The sequence below is a fragment of the Nothoprocta perdicaria genome, unplaced genomic scaffold, assembly GCF_003342845.1.
Source record: "Nothoprocta perdicaria isolate Ctin4 unplaced genomic scaffold, notPer1 scaffold_25, whole genome shotgun sequence".
Lineage (NCBI taxonomy): Eukaryota > Metazoa > Chordata > Aves > Tinamiformes > Tinamidae > Nothoprocta > Nothoprocta perdicaria.
In genome coordinates, this window is record NW_020455477.1 from 190,943 (window position 1) to 212,868 (window position 21,926).

Below are 21,926 nucleotides of genomic sequence, written 5' to 3' on the forward strand. Positions count from 1 at the left end.
TAAAAAGTTTTGCTGGGAATTTAAAAATAGAATGCAAGTGGCACTATACACAAACACCCTGCAATACAAATACAAACGCAACTACCATCCTAACAGGATTCCCTTCCTTTGTAAAGACAAGTTTAATCACGAAAGCTACTTCCATACCACGTTCTGTAGGACGTCCTTTGGGTTTATCTTGTAAGTAGTAATTGCAGTGGGACTGAAAAATATTGAACTTCTTGATTTCTTTAAACTTATTCAAAAAGCTCTGCTCTTCTTTTTGTGTATGCACTGCAAGGACTTCCTTAGTAAGTCCTAGTTTTTTAAATGACTCCTTTTCCTGGTTTACATGCACAGAGCTGGATGGAGGGGCAAGAAGTTGGCCATCCAGGAGTTCTGCTCCACCAGGACCATCTTCTATCATTTCTAAACAGAAACAGGGAGAGAAAATACACAATCTAAGTTTAAAACTGCTATATGCCTTTTGAAACCATTGAAATTCCATAGCAATTCTGCTGTAAATTTAGAATAGAAATTCCCTCCCTCTCTGTTTCATCTCCATAGGGAGGTTATAGCTATAAGAAAATGTACATCACCAACAGGTACTAGTTGTTTGAACAGTTGAAGCTGCAAACTAGTAGCAATTACCATTTTGGAGAAGGTGGTCATTAGCAAAAAGCATACCTAATTCAGGCTGTGGCTTTTTGTCTCCAACATGAACAATGGTGCTACTGTAGCTGCACTGACTGGTGAGAGATACCACACTTTCTGGTTTGCCAGGCAAAGCCAGAGAGGTTAAGTGAGCACCAACTACTGGCGGGGCACTTGATTTATCAGATGCCTTCAACACAGCAGGGTCTATAAAAATAAAAATAATAATAAAAAAGATTATAACAGATTATAATCTACTGAATGTAAACATGAGCAAATTAAAGGAATATGTTGCGAGGATTGCAAAACTGGAGAGGCTAAACTGTTCTTGGCAAGACAGGAAGCAAACTTTTTACTTGACTTTGTGCATTTGACCAAAAACATATTAGGAACAAAATTCCTGGGCCACCATGGCTKTTCCTGCCATCTCACACACAGCCAAAGCAGATGTTTTAAAAACTCCTGGCCCTTTTGTGAGCTTTCTTCTCCTTTGATGGCACAATTTTGGAAAAAAATTTCTATACCCTAAGCATAAGGCCTCCTAGCTCCAAGCTTGTTGTACATTAATCTCATTAAGTGGTTATCCCAACAGCTTTGTGCTGAGCATCTGTCTATTTAGGCCTATTCATTTGAAGGCCATAGTAATACAAGCAGGAGCCACGCTAGTGCCTCACAGAATAGCATCCAAGCATTTCTTCCTCTCAGGTAGGAACGCCTGGTGTAATTTATATTCTGAGATCTCAAGTTTGTCTTTGTATATTGTAAAACAATCACTTATCACATCTATTGAGTGTTTTGATTTTGGACAATTCCTGCAATTCTTGCATATTGTATCATGCAGCYGAACAGATCAAAATAAAAAAAATAAAAACGAGTAGCAGAGACAGACCTCCCAAAGGCTGTATAGCATTGTCAGCTGTTTTCGGTTCATGAACACCAGCACTCAGTGATGCAACATTCGACGAAGGTTCACATTTTCTCTTTGAGGTACCAGGCACGTTACAACTCTCCAAATACCTAAAATACGAAGAGGTAGCAATATTAGATATGCAGTATCTAATGATATCTCTTCAGTCCAGAGGTCAAGAGCAGTTTATATACTGGTTGCTTACCTGATCACACTGTCCAAACAGCTAATCTGTTGATAAGAATATACAGGCTGTTCCTTCCAAGCTAGCTCCTCAGTACCCACACTTTTAGGAGCAGCTGTGACTGTAGCATCCTTTCCTGTCACATCTTTAACATGACCTCCYGGACTGCTTTGTTTCTCTGCTAAAAAAKAGGAAAGAAAAGAAAGAAAATATATTGTTATTATGCATTAATCCTTGCAAAACCCTAAAAGCAACAGTAAAACAAAACAAAAACAACAAAAAAAAGATGTTTAAAAGTAGCTGATTTAACAGATCAAAAGTTAAGCTCATTAAAGCAAGATATCTTAAGCCAATATTAATGCCTTACCTGCAAAAGGCTCTCTCTTCTGTTCCAGTTTTGCTTTACTGTCAGTGAAGATATGTTGTCCTTTACTTTTGACCTTACGGGCCCCTTGAGAAGTCTCCTGAAAAAAGGCCAACATGAACAATTATTAGGAAAATCTGACCTAAGAAGTCAGGCATATTGACTTCTTAGTAAGCTCTGCCCAGTGTTAGCTAATGTCTGTGTAAAAGTTACTCTGACCATGGCAGTCCTCACAGAGAGTTTTATCGTGTATCAGTAGAATACTGGGAACTAGAAATAGGAGAAATTTAAACTTTTCCTGCTGAAAGCTTAAACAAGCCTTGACAGGATGCTGTTCAACTAGGCTTTACTGCAACAGTCTCCATTATCTGTAGATATAGTGAAGGAATAAAGGCTGGTGCCTATCTCTCTCAAAAACAAGACCTCCTTGAGCCTTACTTGCCTATATAACTCTAAAATATAATCAAATATCCATTAAACAAAACACCCAGAGACTTCATCTACCTGAGCCACTCGTGTTTGAGGACTCAAAGCAGAAAAGCAACTACCTGGGCAAGTGGGCCTGTCTGCCATGCCTGGTCACAAAAGCAGAGCTTAGGTTTGGGAGTTTTACCTATGGGCTCTAACATAGCTCACATTCCTTTCCTTAGGAAAAAGTAGAGGAAAACACTGTCTTTCAGAAATAAAACTCAACTCTACACAGCTACAACAAAAGCTGGGAAAAACAACTGGAATTCCAAGAGCAGAGATGTTAAAAGACAGTGCAATTTCTTTAGCTGCATTYACACCACTCTCTCTCTCTCGTTTACTTCAACTATGTAATTAAAGAAAAAGTTGCATCTTGCTGTCAACCAAGTGTAGGGATRGCCTCACCTACAGCAATGCTAAATTTTACATTACGTTGAACTGCAAAAAAAAAATGAAACAATTTTAAAAGCTTTTATTATTTTGTTTTGTGCACCAAATACTTGCATAAGAAACCGAAACACCTACTGGTTTATCCTTATGAGCATCTTCGTTGTTATTTCCTGTGCTGTCACTGGAGGATGCCACACTCATTAAGTGCTCGTGTGAGCCATTGCTACCCAGACTCCCATAGCCACTGGATCCACTGTTGTGCACGGGCTGTTAACAGCAACAACATATATTACACATTATGTACATGCACAAGTATACATACAAACACACCCTTTTGCATATCAGCTCCAAATTAAATTCAATTAAGGAAATTGCCAATAAGGCAACATAAGCTTTTTTCTTTTTTTTTTTTTTGCTAGTCTTCATAGATGCATAAAAATTACTTAAAACACCAAAATCAGCTTTAAGATAAATCATGTCTAATAACGAGGAGAGTGAATTATTTCCAGGAATGCAACTCTGAATCCCAGCACAGTGGTAGATTTTTTTTTTTTTTTTTTTTTTAAACCTAGTAGAGTGATAGATTTTTTTAAAATGGTACCTAAAGATGAACGCCCTTCCTTCAGTGGAGGATTCGATATATGAAAATACGTTCTGTACCTGCAGTAATAGCCGATATATTTGCTCGGTGATTTCCTGAACGCTGGGATGAAGGATTCTATCCTCTGTATAGTTGGGAGCAGCAAAGACATCTTCATTTAAAGGACCCCTGCATCAACCAAACATATTCCCACCAGTTACAAAAGCATGTACTTCAATCTCAGAAAAATCCCAATTTCAGTTTATTATCAATACATTGTAAATAAATACAACTTCATTCTTACTCTGCTGCAAACTGGGAAAGTTTGAGTCTGGCCAGATGTAATATCCTTGTTCACTTTGAGCATCGCTTCTGTTCTGAAGCGATTCTTGACAATATTGTCAAAACTTGCAGTACTTCCAGTTTTTTGTTAAAGCAGTTAGCACTTGCAATCACCAAACCCAACCCAAACATAAGAGGAAGCAATCCAAATTTGTGATTTCTTCCAATAAACCTCTTTCAACTCTTTGTTAAGGACTATCAGATAAGCTTAGGGAAGAAGACAGAGAATTCTCGTAATTTATAGACTTACGTCCTAACTTTGTGTCTTCCAATGATAAATGAAACTTTTCGACTCCAAGGATTGATGAAGCTGGACCAGCTAGTGTCCATAGTTATATAATCTCCATTTCTAGTGCAAAATCTAATTGGTGAATAGTCAAAAGGTTGTCCTCCATACTGAAGTACTGTAATAAGTGATTAAAAGAAAGCAGTTTAGTATCTGCCCCCCCAAAAACACAGTTTATGATTTTACAGTGACATTTAAGCAGGTTGAAGAGACCTTCATAATATCCTAGATTATATCAGGAAAATTAACACCACAACACAGCAAGCTAATGCAAGATGACTGAAGACACAGGTTTAGAAGTTAATTTTGCCATTATGGCTCGTATTTTCTCTCTCATACTACTTATGAGCCTAGAAAAACTACCATTGAGATAACRTCTATCATTACATTCTCAGGACAGTTCTCTTAAGTATGACACTACTTCATTTATATCAGACATTTATGCTTCATATCAAATATGAAATGGAATTATTTTTCGTTTTCCAGAGTTTGCAATAAGGAACAAGCTGGAGAGGTAAGGAGTGTTTCAGAGTTTCTTTACTTGCCAGAAGAATCAGGCTCAGTGCTAAATACTACCTCTACMCCACAAAACGTTTTCAATCAACACTATTAATTCTCAGAAACAAACAATACTTACGACAATAAAAAATTACTTACTTTTTTTGTGAATTGCCAGCATTAAGGGTCTGTCATTTGGGTGAAGATGCACTAAGACTGGCGTTCCTATTAAGTCCTGAGGTAGGTATCCCAACAGAGGTACCGCTCTGCAGAGATTAAAACAAACAAACAACGAGATACACATATATACACACACACACACATATATATATATATTACGCGCACATTTATCTTTTAAAGAGATCTCCATTTCAATCTTCTTTGCTCCTTTTTTCTTTGTTTATTAGCAAAGAAAAATGTGGAATACAACACAGTGGGCAAAACAGTGCTGGATTCATAGCAGAAATCATCTTTGAACATGGCTCTTCTTCGTAACCTTTTCAAACAACATGTTCAGGCCAAGCCAAGGAGTTTGTTGCGGAGTTTCTCCAGCCTTTTCTACACTGCCCTGCTCTGGAGGATGCTTACCCTAATTTCCAAAGAGCATTAGTAAAGTTTAAGCTTATAAAATTCTCATGAAAGTAAGCAGTATCCCCAGCGTATGGGCTGCAAGCCAGCGGTGAGGATCACACAGGATTACTATAGCAGAACCAACAGTGTAGGTGGCTAAGGCTCAAGAAAATTCATGGGCAYGTTAGGAGTTTCTCATAAAGGCGCTGCAGGAAAAGAAAGTCATTAACTAAAATACTCAGAGAATGAAGTCATGCTGCTGGTTTCCTACACGTGACCAGTTACATCATCTAACCGTGTGAACTTACGTAATGAAACTGCTTTTATTGACTAATTATATCATCCAACCTTAAGAACACAARAAGCATAAAGAAAGGGAATGAGCAATCATAGATGTCAGTTGGCATCTTACCCTGAAAGCTAACCTCCAAAAATATATTTTGACCAAGTATTAAATTGCACCAAATCACACAATCTTGAAGCACATTTAAAAATGCTGCCCATAAACRTGTTCACATTCCACATAAAAAAGCCCTTTTTTTCCCTCCCACTTCTTGCAGCTTTGCAGTAATCCTAACAGAAAGCAGGCCGAAAATATAAATATCCTTAACTTCTTGAACTTTTTTTCYCCCCTTCTTTTTGTTTTGCACTGTTCTTTTCCTTTGCTTCCTGCTTTACAGGAAGCACCCACTTGTGCTCATCTCTGTCCACAAAGATTTCCGGACCACGTCCAGCTGACCTTACAAAACCTGGACCACAGATACACTTAAAGAGATTGCAACAGAGGCTGCCAGCTGTCCTTTCCAACCAGCACTTCTGTGATCATAAAACAGTCTATTTGAGAACACATAATTTATTATCTACTAGAAGCAATAGCTCTTCATTATGCTTCCTCATGATRAGTAACTTGAAGAATAATTCAGAGCTGAAGTAATAAATTTGTTTCATGAATGCAAGTGCACATATGGCAAGAGAATGGCTGATGAGGTGAGGCAACAAGTTTGTTTTGTGTTTGACAAAATGTCACTTAAAGTGTCAAAACAGCATGCAATAAGGAATCTCCTTATGCTCTTATTGCAAATTAAAATGCCAAGAAACTACTTTGATTTCCTCCATTAAGACTACTCTGCTGCGATCAATACACAATTCCTTACTCAAAGATGTCATAGCCACCAATATCAAATAAATTCTAAGGATACTAAGGATATTTTCCTTAAAATGTATTTACTTTTACTGAGACTGTTGAATGCAAAGACCCACTTCCAGTAGTAGGACCAATAAGCACTTTGCAGACGCACAGCATGAATTTTTTTTAAGGCAAGTCTAACAGCAGTTTCAGCATTACATTATTAATTGACACTTGACAGCAGATCTTCCACTGTATATTTTCAAATTCTAGGCTCAGCTTTCTCARAAAATTTATAGTAGTAGTAATATAGCTTAATAATAATAATAATAATAAGCAGCGCCATATACATATCTTTGTAAATGGCTATCTGGACACTACCAGGAATTAATTAGCTAAAAACAAAAATCAACTGCACAGGTTGAAAAGACAGAAAGCAAAGTCCTCACATCAGGCTAAGGTGTCACAGACCCTCTCTGATGGTGACTGTGTGAAGACATTTGAGACTAAGCACTGAGACCAGACTAACGTGTGAGATACTCCCACAGCAACAGTCAAAAATTTAYTGTGCTCAGTCCACGCAAGCTCAAGAATAAAGGCAATGCTCCCCTTTAGCAAAACTTTAAATAACTACTGGAAAGAAGTCCCCGAGCTCACGGTGTGCAAAGACAAATTTGCCTTGTGCCATTAGCCATTTTCAAAAAGCAAAGCCATGCTGCAAAGTTTTAAGGTTGGCGTGCAGCATGTGTGGGAAGGAAGAAAAGAAAGAAGAAAGATCCATCAAAAGGACAGAACTGCATTGACGACACAGCTCTTCTGTCAACATAGCTTTAACTGTAGAAATAAACTATATAAATCAAGGAGAAAAAACCTGTCAGCACTACACAGTCTTCTCTGCACAAAGTCTCCACAYTAAATCACAACGCTGTACAAGTCCGACAAAAATAGCTGTACACGTTCACTTGAACGCTGACATTTGCTCGCACTGACCAGCCATTGTGCTGTACTCTTCCAGTGCAATCTCYAACAGCTATTTCTTACAATTCTTGTTCAAACACAGCAAAAGAAGCAAAGAAACACACACTGAAATGATACTTATGTTCTGGACCCTCTCCGCCCCATTTGTGGATATGACATCAACTAAAACTATGAAGACCGCAGTTTCAACTCAGAACACAGAAAACACATTTTCAAATGAAATTAATGTTGCAGTAAAATAAACAAACATTCCCACATCTCTGGCTGTATCTGGGCAGGCAGTAGAAAAATGACAGCAGCTTATTGTTTGCTAATAGCTAGGACAAACTTGAAATAAGTTGGTTGACATAGGAATTTTCCTGTCAGTGGRTCTCATTCATGGAAATTATACCTGAAGTTACTCCAGACGGAAGGAAAACTGAAAAACAAGTTTTTAAAAGGCAAACAGTTTTCCACATAAAGACCACAGCACAACATGCTTTCATGCTTAGTGAAAACTGGAAGGAGAGTTTTTTTGTGTTAAATTCTCTTCACAAACAGCAGAAATTTTTGGGCACCCGGATCATAACTAAACCCTGCACAAGACACTTGATACCTTCATCAGTAAATTAGGAAATAGTATTTCTAGTAACTTCTTACCTTTCATCTACATCTTGAAACAAACAGGTCGGTGTATGTGTAGTTGTAAAGATTCTTTTGTCTGGGGGAATTCTGGGTGCTGAGAGAAAAATAAAAATAGACTAGTAAGTAACTTTTGCATAAAGATAATTATTTAAGGCACATGCCTCAATTAAATGGTGAGTATAATCTCAAAATCTGTCTGTCAAAAAGCATATACAAATGCAGCTTTCTAGCTCCAAGCCTCTCAGCAWGGACAGAGAGCAGCATTAACTTTGCCATTTGTAGCATTTAAGATCAGTGACAACACACAGCCAGATACCTTGGGCTGAAATTAAGCTGTGCTCCTGTAAATTCCTGCAAAGTAGTTATTTTCATGAAATGGAACTCGTCTTTGTATGCTCAAGAACTTACCTTCATAACCAGAGTGCACTTTTTCTGCCAGCAGCACACAGCAAAGCTGGTCTTCTGCTATTTCTGGATCTTGCACTTTGATGAGGTAAGGAGTCATCCGAAACGGGTGATAGCAAATCTCATTCTCACGCTCCTTCCCTGCACTATTAAACAGATTGATTTATTATTTCAACAGATACATCAAGATTTCGTTTAGCATAAAATGAAACTATTGTAAATGATGAGACTGAACAATGGCTCCAAAAAAAGAAGTGACCAAGAATTTGGTTTTCTGAATTCTTGTCTGTAAAGTAGGATCTAATTCCTATGGCATTGGCATATCATCTGCAATAGAGATCATGTTTTATTTTGGACAGCAGAAAGGACAAATATCCACATATGCTTTAAATGCCACATTTTATGAAAGACAGGAAAAAGAAAACMACCACCATAATAAACTAACATATGCTTTACTGTAATCCTGTAATCCTACTTTCATATCAATCCTCACTCACAGAAGCAGCCATTAACTTAGTTATACTTTACAAAACTACTATATCCCTCAGTAAATAAGAACCTTAACTCAATATTTATTCCAAACTAAAAAGAATAAAGACTTAAAAGTTCATACATATTAAAATAGTTGCCTACTTGATATAAATCTGAATTATAGTAATGAAAATATCAGTCATTAAAACAGGTACCAGAAAAAAAAATTCACGTGTAGTGAGTTTTACACAAGCACAGCTTTTGCAACCCATACACAAGCACAGGTTTTGCAACCCATGTAGATGTTTTTTGCTTTAGTAAACACCAACACCTGCAGTACTTTTACAGTGCATTCATTCAACCCAGTTCTCTGGCACTCTCAAAATTCCTTTAAAATATACTCAGACCTTAATGGTATTTATTTACTACAGAATTAAGAGCCACAACTTCTCCTTTCTAAAATTGGTACTGGAGTGGCAAGGGGCTGTAAAAAATTCAAGYGTAAAAGAAAAGCAAAACAAAGAATAAATTGCCAGCAGCTCCTAAATACAAGAATTTAAGGGAGGGATGGCAGGAAGARGAGGAAGAAAAATGAAAACAGAACAGCAATACCTTGTGACTGGGGAAAACACAAATCAAGTTACCCTCAAATACATTTCTTAACTGAACACTTGAGATAAACATCGAGATTTGCTCTTAGTCTTGCAGAATGAAAGAAAYTGCATGAGCTGCTGAACAGAGCAGTACAATTAACATGGACTGAAGACTTCCCCAGCCATAGCAGAGACTCTATCAGTCTCATTTATTGTGCAAAGGTCAACGTTTAGCCTGATTAATTTCTGAGGCAGCTTCCTGAAAGTGTCCTGCAGGTCTCTGCAGTGYCTACAAGTCAAACAACTACAGAGAACGACATACATTCCATCTTTTATTCAGAGGATAGAAAAGTATAAAACTTACCCAGTCAAATACTTGTGTATTGAACAGTTTCATAACATAACATGAAGACTCAACACAATACTGTGATCTTACCTGATGCGACAGAAGAAAGATTTCTCTTCCATGCAGTCCTGGGTGGAAGACTCTGGAAATATTAAATATTTCATAACAAGTTACAAAATTAGTAGAAGATAATCATGTTTAAAACACTTGGTCTTCATTAGAACAACAACAACAACAAAGACAGGTTTCCTTAAAATCTTTCATGTTCCCGAAAGCCTTCCCTCTTAAAAGGCAACTTAGAGAAAGAATTCCTCTATACACGTAGATTTTGCAGTCAAGGATTTGCTAAAAGATTTACTTTATAGGAAATTCAACTTGAATACCAGGTGGGTAGCGAAGCTTAGCGTGAGAATCACAGCTGCTTATTAAGCCTTCTGCCAAAAACATTCCTAGACAGTGCTCTAGCTTGAGCTGTTTACCCTTTAGATTTCCTGCTATAAATTACAGTGTTGATTTAAAGTATTAAATTATCCAAGAACCATAACTCTTTCCTATAGGGGCACTAAGACAACTAGATCTAATTCACTTAACCCAAGTAGCACTTTTTCATGAAGGCTTCCCCATCTTTTAAACTCCTTTCCCTTCTTTTCAAAGAGGGACTTCATAGATTTCACTGACTGCTTTTCAAGGCAATCTCCAGTCTTTTACAGGTCCAAAGGGCCCAAGTGTGTTAATACTCCTAAGTATTACATTCATTTTAGCCAATATATGGGATGGGAAACTCCAGTTTGCCAACTGCATTTTTGAAATTTCAAGTTATGCATAAATGTAACAAATATTTGTTTCCGAAAAATATATGTAATCAAACAGCATCCACAAGAAATGACTAATTGGGACCATATGGTCTGAATTCAGCATCAAAGAGGATGGCAGAGGATGGACTAGAGATCTCTGTCTGCTAGCCTACATGATTCTAAGGCTATTTAATATTAGAAACATTTGATACATATTTTTGTTAGTAGTTTTCCCAACTTAAACAAGACCCACACTCTACCTTAACTTTACAGACTTGCTATACAGAGGATGAGAATTTCAAACATGTATAGCAGACCTTGTATCTTAATATTTGCTTAAAAATAATTGGCAGATGTTTTTTTCAGTTCCTAAAAGCTGCAACTATGCTAAAAAAAAAAAAATCCCTCAAACAGATACAAAGTGCCCAAAAATGCCTGTTGATATTTCACCACTGATGCTTAACAKCATTTTTTTCTAACAGAGATACAATTTGTTTAATACGCTCTAGTGTTAAATATATATTTCTTCATTGGAATCAAGTGTCCTACATCCAAGTTATAATTRTAATTTGAATATAATTAATAGAACATTGAATATTATCTCCCTTATATTTCAAGGAATGAAGCTGTAAAGATCTATGGTCACTTGATTACACGAAAGAAAGGAGAAATCCAACTCACCCCCATCCCTTGCCATAGTTTAAATATTTACATGTGAAATAAAGATAATTATCTGATTTTGAAACCACTCACCAGCTCTATTGCAAATATTCCACGATGGCAACCTGTACGGGGTAGTGGAAGTATAGAACACACTGACGTCCTGAGGTGCCAAGAACTCCACAAATTTGGCGTTTTTAAAGTAACCTCTCTTACAGCGGAGAATAGAAGCAGCTTGATCAGAGATATACAAGATTTTCCCAGTAATCAAGGAAACAGCTACAGCAAACATATCCTAAACACAAAAATTTCAAGTTATTTCGACAGTTTAAAATATCCTTAATTCAATGCATACTGTTTAGGGAAGAAAATATACTCAGAAGTATTCCCAAGTTCAAAATAAAAGGTAAAATTAGCAYGTTTGAAGGCAAAATTCTCTTTAGAGACAAATAAAAGTAACATTAATCTGCACGTGAAAATTAGTACATGTCCAAACTAAGACGTGTGTTACAGGCACACTTTGTATTCACAAATTCATCTGTTTTGTGGAAGATTGCCTAGACTAGCTTGCTAACGCAGAGCTAAACCAAGATGATCTAAACAGCGACTTGGTAAAATAATCACCAGGTAAGTGGAAAAAAGGGCCCACCACAACCATGCACGTGTTCCACTTGGATCGTTTTATGCTGTTCCTCCTTCCTGGCAAGTAGACTTAAATGTGTCATAACATCGGGCATTACAGTCTTATATGACTTAAATACGTCATAAACTCAAGTGTTTTAGATGCGGGGAACAACATTTTTACTTGGCTAGTAGATTTCCTGCTTATTTTACCTTGCAGGCAGGAGCTTTATTGCTGAGAGCTTAAAGTAGGCTTAGGGGGGTTTTTTTGTTTTATTTTTATTTTTCTCCTATATTTACAAAATCCCACCATTATTCCATTATTTTACTCATTTCAGAACCTCATACTCATACCTCAAAAATATATATAATTTATATATATATATTATATATATATAGTGGAAGGTAGTCTCATAAGTCTAGATAAAACCATTCTTGATGGATCCATAAAAAAGTGGGAGGGTGAAACCTCAGGCTATCATTTTACTGTTAAGTTCACATTGGTCATTATAGCTGTTCTCATCTAGAAGACACTATCACCGGATCATACAAGGATCTTCTATCAGCTGCAAGAACCAGACAAACAGCACAGATGACCCCAATCTATAACAGCACAAATGCTTTGATATTTTTCAGTTATATTAACACAAGCTGGAGTAATTTCAATCTACTAGAATAATGTCTAGTCATAAGGATAAGCTAAGTTGATTCAAAATGTGCCTTGACGGAGCATTGAAAAGAGTTTCTCTCCATCTTTAGAAGATGAGGAAGAAATCAAAGACAACAATCTCTCTCAGAGCATTTTATCATGACAGCGTTGACATGTTGACATCACACACTGCCTTTAAGCACCAGGCAGAATTCAGAGGATCAACAAGCTTAGGCTACTTCGTTTCCCATCAAAGTACCAGGGAAAAATYTAGGATCAGGAGGGTAGATTTAACCGCTCCTATCCAAGTTCAACAAGGCTCCAAGTTTCAGAAACCAGTTTCTTCAGCTTATTGGGCTAGGGTCCAATTCCTACCATTTCTTCAGCTTATTGGACGAGGGTCCAACTCCTACCTTGCAAAAAGAAATCACGCCCGAGAAATACGGAGAAGGTTTTATGGAGTCACTGCAGACTTGTCTGGCACGCACACTCACCGCATTCTTCATGATGTATTCTGAGGTTATATTCTCAACTTCTTCCACCGTGTATGACGACACATTGAGCCCCGAAGGCTGGCTTTCGTTAATCATCAGCAACTGGTAATACTCCTCATTGGCTACATGAGAACATGAAACAATTTACTTATAATCCGAATTCAAAATCTCACCCGCAAACAACCTGGAAACAGTTAAATGGACTATTGCRGGGGACAGGGAGCAAGGACAGGATGGACTGCTGCAAAATCTAGATACTGCTCCCCATTAGGTTTTTTTCCCCTCAGTATAGTTTCCTCAATRATCCATATAAATGTAACATCCCTCCATTGCAACCGAACATTCTCCRTACAACCTATTAAGTATTCTTGTGCATTACAATATATTTTGGTCTATATGATAGTTTAGAGATTAATTTACTTATTTTGGTAAATGAATTTTCTAATTAAACAAAAACTTTGGTAAAAGATCAAGTACACAGAAATTTTCTCCAGCTTCCCAAGGAACCCAAGTTAACAGACTCAACAAAAAGGAAAACCAGAACAATATTTCTTTATAGAGAGCTTTTCAAGCATAATAAACTGAAGTTTAAACAGACAATGACATTCCAATTCCTATTTATTTTTACTTTTATCGAGTTTGGCGTTATCTAAGCGGCATCATACTTGATTACCTTTAACTTGTTTAATGCTTTTAAGGGCATATTTCAATGTGGTTAGGACACTAGATTTGCCTTTGATTCTCTTCTCAGAAGGAAGGTGAGCTTTCAGCTCCTGTAACGTTTTCAACAATTCCTTTTGAGTTTTGGCCTTGGTGGACTGCTCACTGCTGTTAAAAATAAAGACAAAAAAAGGTATCACTTGAATGCTTGAAATGACAGTACATCCTCATAAAGTCCAAACACATTTTGACGTCTGTCACAAATTTATACAGCTAGCCACATTAAATATTTCTAATCAACAGTCAGAATTTTAGGTAATTTTAAAATTACCTACAATCACTTAAATTGATTTTCCACCACCTGAAGCTTTACTCTATGAGGTACTCTCTGTATATACAATAGCATATATTCACAAGCACCAGAGGATTTTTTTTATTATTATTATTATGACAGTCATCCCCTTCCTCCTTTATTTGTGTTATATTCCTTAGTTTCTTTCAAGTCCATAGAAATGWTCATGGACTTCAAAGGAGAGAAGCAGAAGGTCCATTCGAGTCTTCACCTCCTGTTCTAGTAGGYTCTCATATGAAAGGTCCTTGAAAAGGGAACGGCAGTGGGACAGCATCAAGTTAAAAGAACAAATGGAGCAATCCCTGGAACAACGTATCCCAGTTAAACATTAGGCAACACATTACATAACATAAGGAAACTTGACTACATAGGCAGAGTAAAGGATTAGAGACGAGGGCTGGAGACAGAAACTGTGTTCACATTTCCCAGACACACATTTAGTAGCCTTGTCTTGAGGCAGAGGGTCAAACTACAAGAGAACCACTGCCAACGTCAGAAAATTATTGCCTTCCTTTGCAGTTCCTGTTATCTCAGGCAATTACTCAGGCAAATACAAAGATGCTGACAAAAAAAAAAAAAAAAAAAAAAAAAAAAAGCAGGGAGAAAAGCAAAGTGAAGAAAGCAAAGTGGAGAAGATGACAAAAATGAGTAGTAGGTAGATAGGAAACGGTTTACAAAAAAAAGAGAAAAAGGCACCTTGTCTTTTGCATTGGAATAGATTTTAAAAGCTAAAATCAGACCCAACAGCCTGGAGGACTAAACCTTCCTAAGAAACAACTCTTTCTCATCAAAAGGAAGGTGTTCTGTCAACTGCTGATGGTCACACCTGGAACTCCAAGAAGCTGTCCTTAGGACTACAGCAGAAACAGTCTTGGCAACTGCCTTGTATTCAATTTCAGCCTTTTGGGTAGCTTACGTGGATTTATGAACATTTTACTGAGAAATCATAAAAGTTCTTCAAGAAATCATAAAAGTTCTTCAAGCAGATCAGTTCATCTGGGTAGATCAATTCACCTGACAGGCATTAGATATATTAAGCAAAAAAATACTTTGAAAGAGACAGCACTGGCTTGTGTTTCAGAAAACAGAATCAATATTCTTGTTTACATCATCCCACCCTATGCAAAAGACTCATTCACTTAATCATTAGTCATTCTGTACTGAGACATAACTGCAAAGCACAAGAGAAAAGGAAGCAGAACTCCCTTGGAAGATAGTTTATTTACCCTCTGCATGAAAGTACATCTACAGTCTGACTCAACCATTTCACCTGGCAGAATCAGACAGGGCCTTATGAATAGATGAACTCTCTATGCTGGCAAGAGGGAAGGAAGAGAAAGGGGAAGGGCTATGCAATATCCATGTGTCCTGCTGTTTCTGTAACCACTGGATATGATGCAGGAAAGCAGTCAGAATGCTCAGCAAGGAAAGAAGCTTTCCCAAATCATCCCACAATGGCAGCCAATAAAGAGGATGAACTTCCTTGAAAAATAAGTCAGCTAAATGCATTTCAGAGCATTAGAATAGTCAGGAACAGTAAATAACCACAGGGAAGGTTTACCTGCAGAGTATAAAAACAGTAAATTCCATAAAAATAGGATATGTGCATTTTGCTTTATGTGAAGAATGGGCTGGAAAAGCACCCACAGATATTAAACTGCTTAACTAGATTGTGGTGACATTGAAATCAACACCCAATATGACTTGAATCAAAGGTTAAACCTAAATCTTGTCAKGGCGCTCTAGTCAGCTCTTCAAAGAGCACGCACTGTCTAACCATCCTGTCTGGTGACCARATTGTGTTCTGTAGCTCTCTAGTACTATGCCTGACAGCTAGGGAAAACGCTGTACTCTCTCAATCCATATTTATTTCCAAGTAGAGAGCTATAAAAAAAAAAGCTCAAAAACTTATCTCTAAGATCTTGCTGTGAAGAAAATGGAATTACTACAAGAGGAATATTAGGAAACACCTATGTTCACACTGCTCTTCATATTAAGCCAAGTGAACTCAATTTTCACGTGAGGAGACAGCACAGAATAAGGTCTCTTCCCAGTGCCCACAAGGCAGACAGACACTAGGTTCATCAAGCACCAAACAGTGAAAAGGGGTCATYGAAAGGGGTCATTTTCATTTACCACTTCTCTAGGAACTGCCTCAGGTGAAAACAGTTTCAGACCGGCAAGCACAGATAGGAATGTTAACACAAACATGCTAGAGCCAGATATCCTTAGTTTGCTTTGGATCAGGTTTTTGCTTCCTGATCAGAAATTGACTTAAAAGCTCAGAAGGACCCTCTGAAGTGTCCAAATCTGAGCTTCAATGCCACCAGGTTTCTCAAGGCTACCAGGGTCAGAAGCAGAGTTCATACAGAGATACTCCTGCTGCTGATGTTGCTCTATCCTTATAAACTTGAGGCTGGAATTCTGGCGCAGGGAACAGAGGAGAGACGTATGGTATGGCTGCTGGACATGATAACACATTCAACTCGGTGGGTGAATTTTGATGTCAACTTGCTACTCAGTCCTCAAGAAAGGGACTCAGATCAAAATCTGAATCATGTCATATTTAAAGACAAACTTCAAAAAAGCCACTCTACCTGAAGCAATACCTCAAATTAACCATAAAAAAAAAAAAAAAAAGTTACCAAATCAAAGTAAGAAGCCAGAGGTTACTGCACAACTTACACAGAACAGGAACAAAGAGCTTTAATTCAACCAAATGCCAAGAGGACCTACAAGACACAAGGCATGTTCTACTGACTGGATAGAAAGTGAATGAAACAGGGTAGGATTCCACATATTCCTCCAGATGGAGGCCAAAGCACATGGAAAACATGTTCCCAGAAAACCCAAAACACACACACCCATCCACTACTGAGGATTCATCAGTATGTACATTACAATTATGAAAGAAATCAATAAGTAATCTCAAGTGGCTTATCAAAAATTAATGTATATTCATTTACCTGCATCCACTGCTAGACTGATTGTGCTCAGAGTTTGCAATTATCAGACTAAATGCATTTGAGCTTGAACTAGAACAAAGAAAGAGAATGGTATTAGTAAATCTAATATATTACTTTTATTTCTTAGCTGTGTTATTTCCTCATTAACGACTGGCTATTTGAGGGGAGAAAAAGACACTTTAAAAGGTTTTGTCCAGCATAGCTAATGGAAACTAACTGGAAATATTATATTTTTGTCTCTAAGAAGGTCTTACAGTTTCTTTACTCTGTACACTAAGCTACTGCTTAAAAGATTAAAATAGTACAGCTGCATCCTGACATAAAAGAATCTATCAGTAATTTTTGCTACTTAAAGAAGTTCTAAGCAAGAAGAAGTTCTAAATTATAAGTTTATATTTACAAGAGTAAGTATAAAAGGCCAAACAAACAAGCAATAATGAGAGAACGTTGAAGTTAAGCTGGTCCTCTGAAATGCTAGGGACTTTTACTTTATTAACTAAACATATTGCACAGTTTACAGCACTCGAGAGTACAAGTTCACTAGCGGAAGGAACAGTAAGCTCCAAATTGAAGATACGCTTTATATTGTGGTTATGAACCCTATATTAGGTTTGAATGAAAAGAGGTCTGCAGTGACAAAACCAAAATTAGCAACTACCTTTTTTGACAGTCTGAAGATTCCATGAGCATTGCTGAACCTTTCCCATTTTCATCGGATTCATGGCCATGAGAATCATGTCCACTGGAATAGTTTTCATTTGTGTCATTCCCACTGAAGTCATTTCCACTGGATCCACTGCTCATCTCGATATCTTCCTGAAGAACTTCATGAGGTTGTTCAGGCTTTGCCTGAATTTCTGGATCTCCGGCAATCATCTGGCTATGGTTGCTTGCAAGTCCCGAAAACTCACTCATTTTCTGTTGCTCTTTTAAAGAAAAYGACGAAGACAAATTTTCACTGATACCAGGTTGCTGTTCAGAGTTTTGTTCCACAGTGCTAGCGCAGAACCCCCTGAACTGGATACAGTCCATGGAGCACTCATTAAAAACACTAACAATAGCAAGAACAAGTTAGGTCATATTCAGAATGTTCTGTCTGTATAAATTCTGCCTGGAAGCACAGACCCACAAACCTGAGGAGGAGGGGAAGAAAAAAAAGATTTTATTTTTTGCCCTTGCTGACAAGCCAGAATTCTCATCACCTGATAAAATCAGTGATAGCTTTATACTGAACACTTTGGTGGTGGAAAGTTAAAGCTGATTACGATCGCTAGTCTAACAAGGTAGTATCATGGAACAGGTACTTCTTTTTTGAGCAAAATCCACAGAAAAGGAGAAAGTGGCAATCAAAAAAAATCTGCAGCTCAGGTCTGCTAATATTAGCTGCAATAACTATTTAATGCAGAATCAGTATTTTAAAAAAACCTATAAATAAGTGGCTTGAACTCAATACTCATTTTAAATGCACTGTGGTCTTGCTCCCCTCCCACTAAAGGCAGTGAAATAATTTTCTTACCTTCCTGATAGCTGCTTTTCCAGACATTTTACATTTACTTTTGAACTTTTCGGAAGAAAGAACTGCTCATTCTCTTCTTTTGGCCAAAGTAATATGCAAGATACCTGTTTTAAGTTGAAAGGTGAAGTATGGTTTAGGGACACTTATTTAAACTGTTACTACTGGTAAATACATGTTCCTAATAACACTATTTACAAGAACCCCATTACAGTTAGTTATTAAAAAAAAGGACATATAACAACACACACGAAAACTTCACTTTTGATTCTGTTCACATCAGCTCCATTTATCGGTATTGAATTAGCATCCTTTTAAATAGAATAGTAGGATACAAGCAGTAAATCACACCTTAGCATCTCCAGCTTTTTTTCCCTCTCTCTCTCTCTGAGCTAAGGAAACTGCTTTTGTTTTAGAAATTACATAATCTAGAAAATGCAATAAAAGAATATTTGCTCTCAGATGAAATTCCAGTATCATTTTGCAATGGCAAACACTCCGATGGCAAATGATTAAACCAGACCAGAAAGGTTATCTGATGATCAGATGAGTTATCTGAAGGATAACCCATCTAGCTCATCAGCAAACCCAGATAACTAGTGACAGTTTATTTCCAGGGGATAAACCTCACGCATTCAGCTTGTGAATGGAGCTGCTGCTGGGCAGTGGTACCCATGGTGCTGGCACAGTTTCATGGCCCTTGCGTAGCAAAGGCAGAAAGCACAAAGCCAGAACAGCAACAACTGGTCTTCTCTGCCGGTACCYTGCAACGTAACAGGGTTCAAAACAAAAATCCAAGTGGAAAGTGGCATTGGGGAAACACCTACATAAAGAATACACGAGGAAAAATTTGCTACTGTACAGACAAAGAGCATTTTATTAAATGTCAGCCCATTCCAGCCAAGTAAATCTCTTGGTTCAACTACTGCCTAGGTAAGGGCGTTTATACGGTTTGAAGTCTGAAATCACTCTCAAGAAGCCACTTCAAGCATCAGCTGTATCACTATTTCTCAGAGAGAGTTAAGGCTACAGAGCACTTGCCAAGTAAAGGTCCTGCAGCAACCTTCCCAGCTGGCAAAGGGAKGGCCTTTTACCTTCCCTGTTTGCAGGCAAGTATTGTGTTCAGTTCGAGTAAATGCTGCAGCCACAAAATTGCACGGGTTAATTGCATTGCGGTTCAAATGAAGCTTTGGAAAGAAGACTGCAAAGACATCTCTGATAAGGGGATTTTAATATAAGAATTGGAGATGAAATCCAACATCACTCTTGCACTGTGCTTTGTTCCAAAGGTAGAGGTTAGTTCAGCATTATTTCAATAGTACTTCTTTAGGCGGAAGGTAACTGTAGTCAAGATGCATATACATGCAAGATAGCCAGTAACTTTAGTGCAAAAAATTGCCAATAGAAATGGATACTGACCTAGGGACGGTATCATGTGATTTTTCTCCCTTTTGCCATTTGKCAAAAGTTTGTGAACAGAAAACACACAGCATTATTGCTGCTTCTAACTGGCTACACAACAGAGCTTATGCAGGTTGGCCCRCAAGTCTCTCCACGGTTCCTACATAACTATATTATAGGGATTACAATTGGGAGCCCAGGGCTCCAATAATCCCAGAGATGAAATGCATATCCCAGTGATGGAGAACAGGCTAGTATAACCTTCTTTTTAAAAGCATCTTTTATTAAAGTTGCCCTAACTTGTCCAAGTGAAATGATATTCCTATCCAAAATTTATGTCGCCACAAGTTAAATCTGCTCAAAAATCTGAAACACCTCAGGGCCACCAGCACATATCAGATCAAGGAATACAGGAAGAACAAGGAGGAAAGAACATCAACAAATTAACACGGACTTTTAAGGGCTTGTGGGGAAGAGGCTGATGCCTTCACTGACAGTGCCGAAATCTCTCAAAGAAGGCGGACATTAATTACGGCCATAGTTAGCTGGGAACAGAACGTGCCAGAGAAGCTATATTTAAATCCAGTCATCTTTGATTGCAACATCCTAAAGCACCAATAAAAACTTGAAAAAGGCCTCACTGAAGAACAAGCAAAAGAACATACGGAGAGGTGTGGAGCTGAAGGTGGAAGAAGATAGGAAGAGATGTTTACCCAAAACAAAATCCGATGGAATTTTATATTAAAGAAGAACACCACAAAACAAACACACACTTGGGACTGTGGAGGGGTGGGGGTGTATGAGCAACATTAATGTATAAGTTTGGAAAAATTCTCCAAGAAGAGATCAGAACAACTGTGAGAAGAGAACAGACGGGCAATTATCCTTCGTTGTGCTCTGTGCCTGCAATTTTAGCTAAGAAGCGAATGGTGCATCTGGCTAGAATTTCGTCTCAGACAGCAGAATATCTTAAGTGAATCATCTGCATGCATAGTCGAGCACCACGCTAACACTTCAGTAATACAGAGGATCAGTCATCCCAAAGAGATTAATTAATATTGTAACTAATCTCAGTCAGAAGGCCATAATAAATTGCACATATCCATTCCACTTATATGCTTGAATACATTCCAAGTAAATAACCAAACAGGAATGAAAAAACAAGAGTACCCTTTCCTCTCTTGCTCCTGCAGTTTGAAGATGCTAACTGCATCCCAAACTAAGCTCATCAGGGAAGTAAGAGCTTGCCTTTAGGAAACAAGGAAAGATTTTAGACTTGATAGTGAGATAAGGAAGTTAAATTCAGTTTTGTTTTCTTTCTGCTGTATCTTTCTAAGTTATAAAGTACATTTCTGTTTTGATTATGTAAATAAATACTTGTTTTCAATCTGAAATTGGCACAAGCCAGGCTCAGTTTTAAGGCAATTGGCACACAAAGCAGTCTACTCCTCCTGGCAGAGCAAACTTCTCAAAGTCACTCTCTCAGTCCGGACCTCTCAATACTCTGCAACAGAGTATGGAAAAGACAAAATCCTTCCGCTGGGCAATAATTTAGGCATTAATCAAGCACTGATATTGCCAGGTTAGACAAGCACAAAGCATCTTCTGGCTACACATTAGCCAGAAAAGCTCCTTTTCCTCCACCAGAAAGAGCTTAAGGTTTAACACTCCCAGAAGATAAATGGACAATCCTTGAGGAAATAACAGCTTTCTGCTTCCGAGAAAGCCTCCTAAGAATTTAGACTAGACTGTAAAACATCAAGGAGGGAAGTTCCTTTGGAAAACATGACACAAGTGCCACATGAGTCTAACATGAGTCTAAAATATGAGTCTAATCTCAGCATGAGCCTGCATCGTTATATGCATAGAACAGATTTCTTTTCAGGAAACAAACCACCTCTCTAGCATCAATATCTGAAAGATGAAAATTAAATAAAATCTAGTACCAGATAAACCAACTTAGGAACTGAGCAAGAAGAAAACATTTCAAGACTCTGAAGACTCCTCTGGTTCTAAATTTGTAACAAATAGGAACCTTATGTAAAAATGAA

The 21,926-nt window shown here is 37.7% G+C and overlaps 1 protein-coding gene across 7 annotated transcripts in view; it reads right to left on the reverse strand.

Annotated features, from left to right (window-relative positions):
* PER2 (period circadian regulator 2) overlaps positions 1-21,926 on the reverse strand; it is a 37,021-nt gene that overhangs the window by 5,091 nt on the left and 10,004 nt on the right. For all 7 annotated transcript variants that reach the window (XM_026040012.1, XM_026040015.1, XM_026040014.1 and 4 more), the window contains 18 exons: positions 18,478-18,581; positions 17,620-18,094; positions 16,962-17,030; positions 13,657-13,811; positions 12,984-13,105; positions 11,313-11,514; positions 9,856-9,907; positions 8,359-8,501; positions 7,966-8,044; positions 4,812-4,918; positions 4,119-4,272; positions 3,607-3,715; positions 3,082-3,213; positions 2,092-2,188; positions 1,746-1,905; positions 1,523-1,650; positions 667-840; positions 148-408 (listed from right to left, as the gene is read on the reverse strand). In XM_026040012.1, the coding sequence (XP_025895797.1) occupies positions 148-408; positions 667-840; positions 1,523-1,650; positions 1,746-1,905; positions 2,092-2,188; positions 3,082-3,213; positions 3,607-3,715; positions 4,119-4,272; positions 4,812-4,918; positions 7,966-8,044; positions 8,359-8,501; positions 9,856-9,907; positions 11,313-11,514; positions 12,984-13,105; positions 13,657-13,811; positions 16,962-17,030; positions 17,620-17,993 (2,518 nt within the window). In that variant the 5' untranslated portion in view covers positions 17,994-18,094; positions 18,478-18,581. The remainder of the gene's footprint in view (positions 1-147; positions 409-666; positions 841-1,522; positions 1,651-1,745; positions 1,906-2,091; positions 2,189-3,081; positions 3,214-3,606; positions 3,716-4,118; positions 4,273-4,811; positions 4,919-7,965; positions 8,045-8,358; positions 8,502-9,855; positions 9,908-11,312; positions 11,515-12,983; positions 13,106-13,656; positions 13,812-16,961; positions 17,031-17,619; positions 18,095-18,477; positions 18,582-21,926) is intronic.